The following is a 14464-nucleotide window of genomic DNA, read 5'->3' as shown; positions in this document are numbered from 1 at the left end:
ATTGTACGTGACAACAAAATACTTTATTATCACAATCAACACTTTTGTTTAAAAATATCACTCAACACAACTTAAAACAAAATCTCCTGAGGTAGAGGGCTGACAAACCACAATACAAGGGGGCGCTGTTCCATGTTGTGTGAAACAGCGCAGCGCTGCTCTTACAGACAGAGAATAGACTTTGATGAATATGCGTGCGCAGCAGTCAATGCGTGTGGGAGAGAAAAAAAGCCTGAGTATTGATCTTTTTACACGAGGATCGTTCAATATCAATACCAGCATTGGTATCGATATTATTGATATTAAGATCGAACCACCCACCTCTAATAGAAACTTTGCATAACTTATTGCCACCCTTGAAAAGTGTCACCTACCTATTTTATAAACACGACCCAATTTTGCCTTAACTTTCTCCTTAACTGCACCATCAGAAACACTGAAGCTTTTTTTTTTTTTAAACCATGAAACCTGAGCTCCGCCCTTCCGGCGCCACCTGTCCACAGGTATCCCCTGGGCTTTTATTGTGAAGGCGGTGTTTCCAGTGTGGGAGGCGCTGGGCTGGGAGTTTTATGGCGCGCCGTGCGTCTGGTTGAAGCGCGCTCATGGCTTTGTGCTGGCTCTCCGCTCTGGCCGCGGGGCTTTTCTGCGCACATGTCCTGCAGAAACTTTGCTTTCCCTTCTTCTGGGCGGACGTGCGCTTCTTGCTGACGGTGATCTGGTACGGACTGATGCTGGAGCGCTTCAGGCTGACGCGCAGCGTGCGCACGGTCCTGGACCGCTTCATCCAGCAGGCACAGCGCATCCCCGACAAGCCGTTCGTGATCTACGACGGATCCGCGTACACGTACCGAGACATCGAGCGACGCAGCAACAGGATCGCCAACGTCTTCCTCCACACGGTGAAGCTGGCGAGAGGAGACTGCGCTGCCTTGCTCATGGGCAACGAGCCGGACTTCCTGTGCGTTTGGTTCGCGCTGGCAAAGATCGGCTGCTCGGCGGCTTTCCTCAACACAAACATCAAGTCCAAGTCCCTGTTCCACTGCATCAAGTGCTGCGGGGCCAAAAGTCTCATCGTGGGCGCAGGTGAGGGTCGCGGACCACACACTGACCCCCAAATATGTCAGGGTTTAAATCCAAATGGATAAATATTAAACAATAATACATTTAGAAAGTTTGAAGTTTGTTTTCATCAGTAATATTTCTGCACAAAAGCCTAAATTTAAGCAGTGGCGGCGCTAGGAAATTTTTGTTGGGCGGGCTGAGGGGGGCTCCACAAAATGTCGTCAAAATGAACAATATATAGTAAATTGCTTCATAAATACCAAGGTATATGTTTTAGTCACCCGTGCTCCTCTAAAATGTGGTATCAATGCACACACACATCACTTAGAATGACTGCATTCATCACTTTGCTCAGTTACGCAATATTGAGACATTCTTAATGCAAAACTGCAGCTGAGATCCACAAATATGTCAGTCGCTATTCACATTATTGGCAGAATTATTGGGGGGCTGAGGGGGGGGGCTTGGCTCATTATTGGGGGGGCTTAAGCTCCACCAAGCCCCCTTGGCGCCGCCACTGAATTTAAGTATAATCAAATAACAGACATAAAATTGTACATTTTTGTGTTATTTACGAGTGTTTATGACGCTTTAAAATGAAAGAGTGTCCCTTTATGACTTTTCTAAATAAAATTCCAAACGTAGGTTTTTGTGCACATGTTCACTTTTTGCATGTGCAAATTAAACCTTCATATGCATTTAATTAAATTATTTGCATTCAACTGCATTATGTTGAATAACATCATGATGCCGACCACTGAGCATTCCACTCAAATGCACCTAAACTCTCTTTCTGAGGACCACATGATGTGAAAACGCAATAAAACTTTCTGACCTGTAAATCTGGTCATGTTTTCTGCATAAATAAATGTTATCCATTCTTTGTGCTCAAACGCCAAAGCAGGGGCGAATCCAGATGGAATGGGAGCGTGGGGTAAGGATGTCCCCCCCCCACAACACCCCTAGATTAAAGGTCCAGTTTTGAAGCCTTTTTTTACTACAACTACTAATACTACTTAAAATAATAATAATTTCGACAAGTAAAATGTTTAGAGAAAATTTAAATGTTTGAAAAATGTTAGAAAGAATTTAATAGTTACATTTATTAACAATGTAGGTTAGAAATGACAAGTTTTACTGTTACAGTGTTGTCAACAGTTAAATATGAGGTCCAGAAAGAGGTTCTTTATTTTACTTTTTATAAAACAAGTATATATTTTCATTGAAGTCAAGAAAGGGTGACTATAAAGTGAGGCGGGGACCACTACGGCCATGACGGTAAGTGAAGGTTAACTTGAGCTATTAATTGATGAACAGCAACCTAACTTGTTCATAAATCAGACATCTGTGTGTGAGACAGACATTCTGATCTTCTGGTCCGAAGTAAAGTGCTGTCTAACTGGGTCACTCGGATATGAATTAAGGTTGGATATTATTTTCGTTTGTTCTAACTCTGCCAGTCACGTAACCTAGCCTACCAATGTAACCTGTGCAAATGGTGTGCATGGCTAGCTACCATGCTGTCGCCGCCAGGTTGTTTCTTTATTCTTTATTCTATTTGTATGATGGTCGTGCGTCGGTCATACAACGTATGCTGTTTTGCACAGTCTGCGGTGCGGTGGCGTGGTATAATGGCGTCCCTGTCTAAAATGTATTTTCCCAAGTCCTGGCATAATTTCACATACCTAACATTTTACTTTAAATTGAGAGTCATTCTCTAAGTTGATTAGCAACACAAATTGGTAATAAAAGAAATCATTGATGTTACTTGTAGCTTGTAGTGAGATAGACAACTGTCTCCATCTTCTGGCCTTTTTGTGTATTGCAGTTTCAAAAGTTCAACCTTTGTATCCAGTCATTGGTCCAGTCATCCAGTCATTTCTTGCTTTATATGATGAATTGTATCACACAAGTAATGATATATTATTTATAGTATAGCCTACAGTATTTCTATAACAAATGTTTTTATATACCGTAATTTCTATTTCTAAATTTAAGTAACAAGGCTGAATGAAATGACGGCTTATTATGTCTAAAAAGTAATGTGACCTACTGTCAATAGATTGTACTTTTGATAAGCCTATGATAACTGTCTTTCGGGAGAACTTTTCATAATGCTTCTTATAGTGTTAAAATGTATGTGTCTCCTGGTGCACATTGATCGGTTAAGGGACCAAAAAAAAAAACACACTGTCACAGCAGGATTAATTTTTTCCCCTTCGATACCTGGTGGTGTCCTGGTCTTGGTTAAAAATGCCCGGCCTGAAAAATTTCCCCATTCCAGCCCTGATGCCGACACATTGTGTTAGTAGTCCATGAGCCAAGCAGGTTTTCGGTACCACTTAAAGAGGACTAAACAACACTTTGAATCCAGCCACAGTGTATCATGGCCTACACAAAAATGTATGATAACCATCCCATTGTGGTAGCTGTAGCCAGGTAGGGCTCAGTGAAGAATTACACAGAGGTCAAACTGTAAAATGCTCCAATCATGTTGAAAACTATATCACATTACTTGTCTGGTCATAACGATTCCAAAAAGGTATAGTTTGGACTATCTGTGATGGAATGGTTTGGAGTTATGGGGTAAAAACAGCAAAAATTGTGACAAAGGTCAGTTTCAGTTTGTACAGGGGTCAAAAGTTAAAGTTGCTCCAATTTCAGTACCAAATGATGCAAATTAGTGGTTGAAATAAAAGGATTAATAAATGGAAAAGTTTTGACTGTGTTGAATGTTTGGTCTCCAAGGTAAAGGTCAAACAAGTTTAACATCTATTGGATTCTATGACATGTGACATATGTTACCCTGTAACATGATAACTAAGCATGACATATGGTGCAAACTATTCCTTATTAGAACCCTATTAACCCAAACAATAATTTGCATCATTCTTTTACTGAATTTTAGCAACTTTGACTTTTGACCCCTATACAAACTGAAATTGACCTTTGTCACCATTTTTGCTGTTTTTACCTCATAACTCCAGACCATTCCATCACAGATAGTCCAAACTATACCTTTTTGGAATCGTTATGATCAGACAAGCAATGTGATATAGTTTTTAGCATGATTGGAGCATTTTTATAGTCTGACCTCTGTGTAATTCTACATTGACCCCAACCTGGCTACAGCTACCACCCTGGGATGGCTATCATACATTTTTGTGTAGGCCATGATACACTGAGGCTGGATTCAAAGTGTTGTTTATTCCCCTTAAATGGTACCCATTTGGTCAAAATTGATGACTGGCTCATGGACTATAGTTGAAATCTAATTCCTGCAGAATTCCAGCCATTCCCAAATTTATGGCCCACTTTGAAATCTGGAAATCTTCTGGGGTGTCTCAAATCTTTAATCATAATTTTGAGCAACTCATCAGACTACGTTGAAGTATTTCCATATATTATGTGGTCTACAAGTCAGCAGGGATGGTGGCCAAGCGAGCACTTGGTTTCAGTGTGGAAGGTTCCTGGTTCAAACCCCTGCCAACCAATATTATATAAAAAAGAACGGCAACCTTATTTACAGCTTTATACACCCACCTGTTGCTCACTCGTCCCATCACCAACACCAACTGCTCCCCCAGAGGCGGATCCAGCCTTTTATAGGGGCCGAGCCCCCCTCCTGGTTTATCCAGACACAACACTGACTTTCTCTTCATGTTGCTGTTTCATTCTGCACACGTTTTGGATTTTACTTTTACTCAATACTTTTACTTAAAGTACATTTCATATGAGAAATTTACTTTTGATACTTAAGTACAGAAAATGTCAGCTACTTTTTAGACTTTTACTCAAGTAAAATTTTTAAAGGAGACTTTAACTTTTACCAAAGTAATTTTATGGTAAGATACTTTTACTTTCACTCAAGTATCACTTTGAGGTACTTTATACAAGACTGGCTGATCCCATGATGCAGTACATTGGTGCTCATGAGAAACCTGCCTCCTACTGGACAGTACTGTGAAATAAGTATTATAGCGACTAAATGTGTGCGTTCTTGTGGTGAACCGTATAATAAAAACGTGAACTTTTGTCTCTGGTAGCTGTTTGCTAATCTTGATAAGGCCGTTAAACATATGGTTAAAAAGACACATGACCCAATTTTCAAAAAGTGCTACAAACTGCACACAAAACTCCAGTTTGTCATCTGACTTTTGAGCAAGGGGAGCTTTGCAGACACTAGTGGGCGCTCTCACAGGCAGAATGTGTTTAGGACTCATGCACAGCCGTGAAGAATGTTTAATATCTGACCTGAAAACATAATATCACACAAATATACTGTGCCAGCGTGCTGCAGCTGCAGCTGCTTTCCAGCCTGCTGCAGCCGCCGCCGGCATGCTGCAGCCACCGCCGGCATGCTGTATCCACGGAATCGCGTGACAGGATAGCAGATGATCACATGATGCTCTGTAGGTGGACTGCACTTACCAGAGTCTTCCAGTGACTGGAGACACATTCATGGAATAACTCCTGGAGTTACTGTGTCTGTACGTCAGGCCTCCTCTTCACGTGTTCTGCAAACTGAAGCACAAGAACAGGAGATTCCTGTTGTCACTTTACAGATGCTTTACAGACTAAAATTATATAAATAAATAAAATAATACTTTCTGTATTTATTCGATGGGAAGACTGAATCCAAACTACAAACATGTTATAAATGCAGATTATTTTTAGTACTGAATGCCACACATTTATAGAGCTTGACAATTTGATCGTAAATTTGGTTTTGCCCTCAGTATTAGGATATTATTATGATACAGCAGTGGGTCATTTTATTGGGGTTAAAGGTCACAACAAGAGTTTGTGGTCATTTTCAGGAAAAATGTTTTTTTTTTTTTTTTTTGACTCAGCCTTGTGGTCTGTGAGTCATTTTTGCCTTAATTCTGCTTTCTAACCTCAGAGTTTACTGAGATCTAAGGAGTGTTTTTTTATTTTTGTTTGTTTTTGACCCTGATAATACTTTAGATCCTGACATGTTCCATTAGTGTCTGTAGAAACCCGGATCTTGTAAATAATGTAACATCAAAACACACACACACACACACACACACACACACACACACACACACACACACACACACACACACACACACACACACACACACACACACACACACACACACACACACACACAGAGCAACAGAAAAGCAGGGCATTGTCTATTACGTATAGTTTGTTTTCATGCTTGTTTGTTTGTTTGTTTTTTAATCAGGTGGTGCGATGTACGTAGAAAAGTCTCCTAAAACAAAGTCCAGTCAGTAGTGACATTATGAAATCCCTGATATAAATGTGACTTGTTGCGCTGGAGGTTGATGTCATCCGCTGGGACTTTGGGTCGTTTTACACACAGATAAAGCTCTTTGCTTGCACAGATTACACTTACAATCCCAAAATATCTGACAGTGAAACACCCCATTCAGTCACCGTGAAACACTGCTAACACGACCGTCCCCGCTTGATGCGTTCTTATCAGTTTGGAGCTCAACTCTGCTGTGACAGAAATAACATATCTATAACAGGCAAATCAGAGATTAATAATCTGAACCACAGTTTAGTAATCCTACATTAAGGTACAATTCCCCATTATGTACTCAGCCTCCAGAAGAAAAATAAAATGCTCACTGGCATAATTTATGTAAGGATTAAACAACGAGAAGCCATGCATTTGCGTCGTGGTGTTTTAGACTCTGTGTCATGCATTCAAACCGTATAATGCATGGCTTTGAATTGTCTCTGGGGTCCGAGGGCATTTTTTGGAGAGTTCACTCGCCTGGCATAAATGTTTTATTATTGCTGTTAACAGCTCTCCCTGCATCCCACAATCAAGCTTTATGTCTTTTTTTTCAGGACAACCTGTGCTTTCAGAATATATATGTTTTTGTTGTGTTTTATAAGTGTAATAAAGGTTTACAATCCAAAACAGGCAAGGAAAAAATAAAGCAAAAAATTATTTTCCACACACATTTATTCAAAACACACAGCAAACTACAATAAACAACTGTTTTGACACTTTATAAAGGTCATTTGAGGTCTTGTGTGAAAGACTGTACAACAAAAAGGTTCAAACAATAAACACAAATGCACATTTTGAACAATATATACAAACTGGTCTATGCGTTTTGTTGTCCATTGATATGGTAAACAGTGCTTTACGCAGAGAAAGCAACAGAGTTATCCAGTAAAATTCACATGCAAACTAGTGGAGCAATCCTGATAGTTACACACTCTTTGTTTGAGCACATGAGATTGTCATTAGAGGCTCTCCATGTGCTCCTGCTTTCACTGATCACTGTGAGTAATGGTGCTGGGCACACTGAGTATGTACTAATAGTATGTACTCATTGGAGCACCCAGGGGGTTATTCAAACGGGCTAACTAGTAACACATCACTCCTGAAAACGATCTTTGGCTTTTCACGTGAGGTAAGTCTGCCCTACGATTGGATTTTGGAAAACCATGTGACGGTGAACCAAATCCAATTGGACACTCACATTACGCATGTCATCACACAGCTTCTATGAGGAGTACAAAGATGGCTGATGGCTGGCTCGAAACTCCGCGGAGTTAACTTTTCAGCAAAAGAAAGAGTAAGTTTCTATCTCATATCATTCAAAAGTTATTTATAATTTACTAAAGCTTGGTCTTAGCTGTTGTATACAACGGCGTTGGCCCCAGAGGGTTAATCCGCTTATACCATGGTCCCACACAGTGAGTTAAGTTAATAGAACTTGATAAAAATGTGTGAGTATTTGGGACTATTTTATGTTTTGTCTCTGATGCGCTTACCGAGTCTGTGGGCTCGCGCCCCAGCGGGCCACTCACACCGCCCCCCTCTCTGCTGTATGGAGCTGTGGCAAACTCTGGCACCAGGTCCAGAAACTACGCTCGCTGTTTTGATGCGGAGCGCGCGGCAGCCCGCAAGGATAGAACCGTTCTCTTCTTCTTTCCCGTCTTCAGTCTTGTCCAGTTTGTCCAATGCTAAATCTTTATGCCGTTGCTTTTGCTGTTCTTCTCGTTTGCTCTCCTCCTCTTTCCATTCCTCAAACATTTTATTTTGACCAAAAATATTAAAATTCAATTGGAAATCCATGTTTTATCACATTTCATTCACCTGTCAAAACACAGCTGATCTGCGTCAACTGAGTTGCGCGTTGCTATGGTGACGACCAGAGTGGAGTGATTATAACAGTGACTTAACTCACCAACCTATGTGTGCGTATACAAAAAGTGCTGATGTCCACGTCTTTTCACAATTCCTGTGCTAGTCAGATGACATACTGGATCAAGACAGCGTCCAGTTTAAAAATCAACGGCACATTTCAGTATTACAGGAGTTTTTGTCATGGAAAGAGAAGCTGCTCCACCGCGTGTCGCGGTGCAGCCGCTCGGCGCAAAGCAACGTTGTGATGAAGCCTCACGGGACATGTTCTGGCATGTCCAGCTCATGCACAATCACAATCGGATATTCACACGACTGGAAAGCAACCGGAATCCGTCTGAAATCCACCTGAAAGCCGTCCTGAGAGACCAACACCAAGGTGGTTTTGTCCCGCGTAATGAACGGAGCCGTGACGCGTCCCTCCGCTTTTCTTTCCATGAAAAAAACTCCTGTAACGATGGAATGTGCCGGACAAAGTGCTGATGTCCACATCTTCTGCCATTTTGTGAAAGTCAGACGAGGTCCCGGATCAACAAAGCTTTCACGTTGGAAATGATCTGGTTGTTCCAGCGGGGTGTCAGCCTGTCGATGGGGGCTGGGAGCGCGCCGCGCTCTCAGCAGTTGTGGGCCGTCCTTAAAGCGGCAGTAACACCCCGTAATCTGTTTAATCCCCATAAAATCGTCCCTGAAAGCCATATTAATTTTTCGGACGGTGTCCACCTGGAGGTCTCTCACAGTTTCTGGAAAAAAATTGATGCAGCAAAGCTCCAAATCGTTCAGACATTTATTCGCAATAAAAAATAGACGAGAGGGGTGGACCACACCTCACTCAAAGCCTGCTCACAGGCGAATGACGCAACCGACAGGCATGAAAAAAGTCACGCATGCGCACGAGGGTTCAAGCTTGTCTGACGCAATCACACGTGATTCAAATCCATATGGTTTTTTAAAAAAAATAATAAGGTCGGATACTTTTCTAACAGACCTCGTGTGTGTATATATATATATATATATATATATATATACAGATTGATCATCCCTGCAATGAAAGGTGCCGTGCATCTGCACACCAATCACATGCTATTGCACAGCCCCATTCCACTATGTTATATTTATTTAACAGTGAACATATTTTTGCCTATTTGACTCCTTTGCTTCTTACAGAAGTATTTTTTCCTTGTTATTGTTGTTTATGCACCAGTAACACCAGATCAAATTCCTTGTATGTGAGAACTTACTTGGCAATAAATTTGATTTTGATATATCTATATATATGTGTTAAATAACTATATTTTTGTAGTTATATAGTTCTATGTGGGTTTTGAACAGCTTTTGCACTGCAAACCAGCAGCTGTATCTGGCAACACTGATGATGGCCATGCCTGAGCATTGCCTGCAAAACATGGGACAGGTTTGTGAGGAAGCATACAATAAAATAAAACTCGATCACATTCAGGGGTAACCGTGATGTTTGCTAGCCACTTTGTCATGGGTATAGACTGTGACTTTCTGGAAGGCATCTGTGAAAGTGAGAACAGAGCTTTATTGTCAGATTTGGTACAGAATATAGTAGAGAAACTTGAATCTTCAACTGGACTGGTTTGCTTGACGCAAGGACGTTTCGCTTCCAATCCAAGCTTCCTCAGCTAAATTTCTTGCTCTGGTAGTCTGACTTCTGTCTTGGCTCTTGTAAAGAAGAATAACAGAAGCCACAAAAGCTGGAGTTTTAATAGGTTTAAAACTACCGAGAGGCAGACTGCTATTGGCTAGTGACTAACAATTGCTCTAGTTAGCACCTGTTGTGCTCTAGTTAGCACCCTCCTAATGACAGGGCAGCTGTCCCTCTTAACGATGGGACTGACGCCTCTCCTGAAGCCTCTCTTGATGATGTGAATGACTCATTATCATGAATATACAGAATATATCTTTTTCAACTTCAGTCAATGTTTGACTAGAAGTAGATGCTTCATCTGCATTATTATTATTATTACCATGAATACATATGTGGCTGATTTACATCCAGTCTGCTCTGTGTGCAGACTCACATCTCAGAAGTTAAGCAGAGTGGGTGCTGATTAGTGCTGCCTGGGAAGACTAGAGGCTGTGTGTGTTTCTCCATGTACAGTTGGAATTATGTCAGGAAGGCTATCTGGTGTCGAAGCCCAATGCAGATCTGTATTGGAGCTGCTGTGGTCACCCCGAACAATCAAGGCCTGCCGTAAGAGTACTTAGGTATGGGTATTGATACTTTTTGGAGAAAAAAGAATCAAATTAAGAATAGAATTAACAATGCACATGCAATGACATACATATAGACAGAGAGCCGAACTAGAGTCAGTGGTAGAGACAAGATGCGATGTGTGACAAGAAGACCTGCCTTCAGTTCTCCACACAATGCTCCAAATGAGAGAGAGATCTAAATGTATTTCCTTAATTTCTCCAGTACCGAAAGCAGTACCATAAAGATGCATATCTTACCGATACTCCGGTCTTTAATAATTTAGCACCATGACTCGTTTCATATTAGCTTTCTGTGCCCATCCTTAAGAATAACAAGAACATATGCTCTCTGTTTGTTTTTCTGTTGTCATATCCGGAGATCTCCAGGTTGTTTTGTGCATAACTGTACATAGAAATATGATTTGTCCAATTATGAAAGTGATATTAGCCTCAAAAACTAGCATGGGTTTCCATGACCTGACCAAATCCTGTATTGTCCTCTTTCACATCAGCATAAGTAGCGTCTTTCTTTGTGCAGCTGTGTGATCACACTGAAGTTGCTATAGAGCTCCCCATGTGATGCATCTTCTGCATCATTTATAGTTGCATAACAGTCGATGATGCACATTGTTATTTTCTTGTGCTGTGGTCTGAACTTAGTGACAAACATGGACTGAAGGGTTCCTGAGATGAACAGGGATTTTTTGCTGTGTGTGGATGATGTTCGTTGTTATTCAGTGCAGGTCAACACCTGCTTTGTGGTCAATCCACACTTCTTGGAAGATGGATTAAATTCCATGTGTTCTGTCAGCCGCTCCCTAGATGCCAGCCATTGTGTGTCACTTAGTTCCAAATTCTTGAGGTTATAACGACATTTCCTTCACTTTGAGCGCCTTGGGGCAACTGTTTGTTGTGATTTGGCGCTATACAAGAAAAAAGTTGATTGATTGATTGATTGATTGACTTTGACTTCTGCTTTCTCATGTCCTCTTAGAAGATAATTCCTTTCACAAGTTTCTGGTTGGAGTCAGTTTTGAATATATTTGTGCTCCTGTAATCCAGTAGTAATCCAATAAATAGGTGATTAGCCCTTCCAGTTTCACCAAAGCCTACTTTGGTTGTTAATAATGATGTAACAGAGCACAGTTGATCCGTAATCACTGTAGAAGGCCCCCGGTGCGGAATATATACGAAACACAGAATAACTGTAAAGTGTACAAAACATTGTGGAATACAAATTTATCTTCATAGTGAGTTGTTTTCAAAGTAACGACTGCATTACCCTGAATACAGAGTTACAGTGAAATCAGAGTGAGTGGGGAAAAGCATGTTCACATGAATGGAGCATGTTCTCAGTGTGTCTTGTACAATAACACTACCTCTAACCTTAGTGACATGAAATATGGGGTTCCACAGGGGTTCGTCTTAGGTCCCCTGCTTTTCTCCCTTTATATAGCACCCCATGGGCACATATTTCAGCGTTTTTGGATTGCCTTTCACTGCTATGCTGATGATTCTCAGTTATACATGCCGATGACTGCTGGTAATCTCACCAACATAAAATTAGAAGATTGCTTTGCATCAGTGAAAAGCTGGATGTCTAGCAATGTCTTACTTTTAAACACAAGACTGAAATGATGGTTCTTGCTCCAGTGAGACATTGGCATCAATTTACCCAGCTAACGCTTAACCTATGCTCGTGTTTCATACATCACACTGACAAATTGAGGAAGCTTGGGATGATTTGATCCCATGTTGTCCTTTTACCTCTACATTTGAGATATTACGAGGACTGCTTTCTTCCACCTGTGAAACATAGCGAAGATTCTGCCCATCCTGTCTATGGCTGATGCAGAGACCCTTATTCATGCATTTGTTTAGTCTCGATTGGATGACTGCAATGTTCTTTTTTTCTGGTTTACCAGTCCAGCATCTCCAATTGGTTCAAAAAGCTTCTGCCAGACTTTTGACAGGAAGCAGAAAGTTTGACCACATTACACCCATTTTGGCATCTCTTCACTGGCTTCCTGTCTCTGTGAGATCAGGTTTTAAGGTTCTTCTGTTATCCTATAAAATTATTCAAGGATTAGCCTCTCCCTACTTGGTTGACCAAGTCAAGCCCTACGTACCGGCCCGGGTTCTGCATTCTCAGGGCGCAGGGCTACTTTGTGTCCCTATGGTGAATAAAACGCCTGTGGGCCACAGAGCTTTGTCTTATTGTGCACCTGCTTTGTGGAATGATTTCCATCCGTCCATCCATCCATTCATTTTCTTCCGCTTTAACCGGAGTCGGGTCATGGGGGCAGCAGCTCAAGCAAAGCCGCCCAGACCTCCCGATCCACACACACCTCCCCCAGCTCCTCTGGGGGACCCCCAAGGTGTTCCCAAGCCAGCCGAGAGACGTAATCCCTCCAGTGTGTCCTGGGTCTTCCCCGGGGCCTCCTCCCGATGGGACGTGCCCGGAAAACCTCTCCAGCGATGCGTCCAGGGGGCATCCGGAAAATATGCCCGAGTCACCTCAACTGGCTCCTTTCGACGTGGAGGAGCAGCAGCTCGACTCCGAGCTTCTCCCGAGTGACCAAGCTCCTCACCCTATCTCTAAGGGAGTGCCCACCCACCCTGCGGAGGAAACTCATCTTGGCCGCTTGTACTCGCGATCTCGTTCTTTCGGTCATGAGCCAAATCTCATGACCATAGGTGAGGATTGGAACGTAGATCTATCGGTAAATCGAGAGCTTTGCCCCCCTACTCAGCTCTCTCTTCACCATGATGGTCTGATACAGCGACCGCATCACTGCAGATGCTGCACCGATCCGTCTATCGATCTCACGCTCCATCTGTCCCTCACTCGTGAACAAGACCCCAAGATACTTAAACTCCTCCACTTGAGGCAAGGACACTCCACCGACCTGAAGAGGGCAAAGCACCTTTTTCTGGTCGAGAACCATGGCCTCGGATTTGTAGGTGCTGATTTTCATCCTGGACACTTCACACTCAGCTGCAAACCGCCCCTGTGCACGCTGAAGGTCCTGATTTGATGAAGCCAACAGAACCACATCGTCCACAAACAGCAGAGATGAGATTCTGTGGTTCCCAAACCAGACCCCCTCTACACCCGGGCTGCGCCTAGAAATTCTGTCCATAAAGATAATGAACAGAACCAGTGACAAAGGGCAGCCCTGGCGGAGGCCAACGTGCACTGGAAACAGGTTTGACTTACTACCGGCAATGCAAACCAAGCTCCTGCTGTAGTTGTACAGGGACCGGATAACCCTTAGCAAAGGACCCCGGACCCCGTACTCCCGGAGCACCCCCCACAGGGTGCCCTGAGGGACACGGTCAAACGCCTTCTCCAGATCCACAAAGCACATGTGGACTGGTTGGGCGAACTCCTATGAGCCGTCGAGCACCCGATGGAGCGTGTAGAGCTGGTCCAGTGTGCCGTGACCAGGACGAAAACCACACTGCTCCTCCTGAATCCGAGGTTTGACTATCGGTCGAATTCTCCTCTCCAGTACTCTGGAATAGACCTTACCGAGGAGGCTGAGGAGTGTGATCCCCCTGTAGTTGGAACACACCCTCCGGTCCCCCTTCTTAAACAGAGGGACCACCACCCTGGTCTGCCAATTTAGAGGCACTGTCCCCGACCGCCACGCAATGTTGCAGAGGCGTGTCAGCCAAGACAGTCCCACAACATCCAGAGACTTAAGGTATTCAGGACGGATTTCATCCACCCCAGGAGCCTTGCCACCGAGGAGCTTTATAACCACCTCGGTGACTTCGGCCTGGGTAATGGATGAGTCTGCCTCTGAGTCCCCAGTCTCTGCTTCCTCTTCGGAAGACGTGACGATGGGATTGAGGAGATCCTTGAAGTATTCCTTCCACCGCCCGACAACATCCCCAGTCAGGGTCAACAGCTCCCCACCCGCACCGTAGACAGTTCTGGTGGAGAGCTGCTTCCGCCTCCTGAGGCGTCAGACAGTTTGCCAGAATTTGTTCGAGGCTGACCGATAGTCCTCC

The 14464-nt window shown here is 43.0% G+C and overlaps 1 protein-coding gene across 1 annotated transcript in view; it reads left to right on the top strand.

Moving 5' to 3' along the window:
• The first annotated feature begins 572 nt into the window (after positions 1-572).
• Positions 573-14464, top strand: part of slc27a6 (solute carrier family 27 member 6) — a 95876-nt gene continuing 81984 nt past the window's right edge. Inside the window, exon 1 of the mRNA XM_034192666.1 lies at positions 573-1083. Within this exon, the coding sequence (XP_034048557.1) occupies positions 603-1083 (481 nt within the window). The 5' untranslated portion in view covers positions 573-602. The remainder of the gene's footprint in view (positions 1084-14464) is intronic.

Source organism: Thalassophryne amazonica, chromosome 17 (genome assembly GCF_902500255.1).
Source record: "Thalassophryne amazonica chromosome 17, fThaAma1.1, whole genome shotgun sequence".
NCBI classification, from domain to species: domain Eukaryota; kingdom Metazoa; phylum Chordata; class Actinopteri; order Batrachoidiformes; family Batrachoididae; genus Thalassophryne; species Thalassophryne amazonica.
This window is presented reverse-complemented; position numbering and strand designations above follow the sequence as displayed.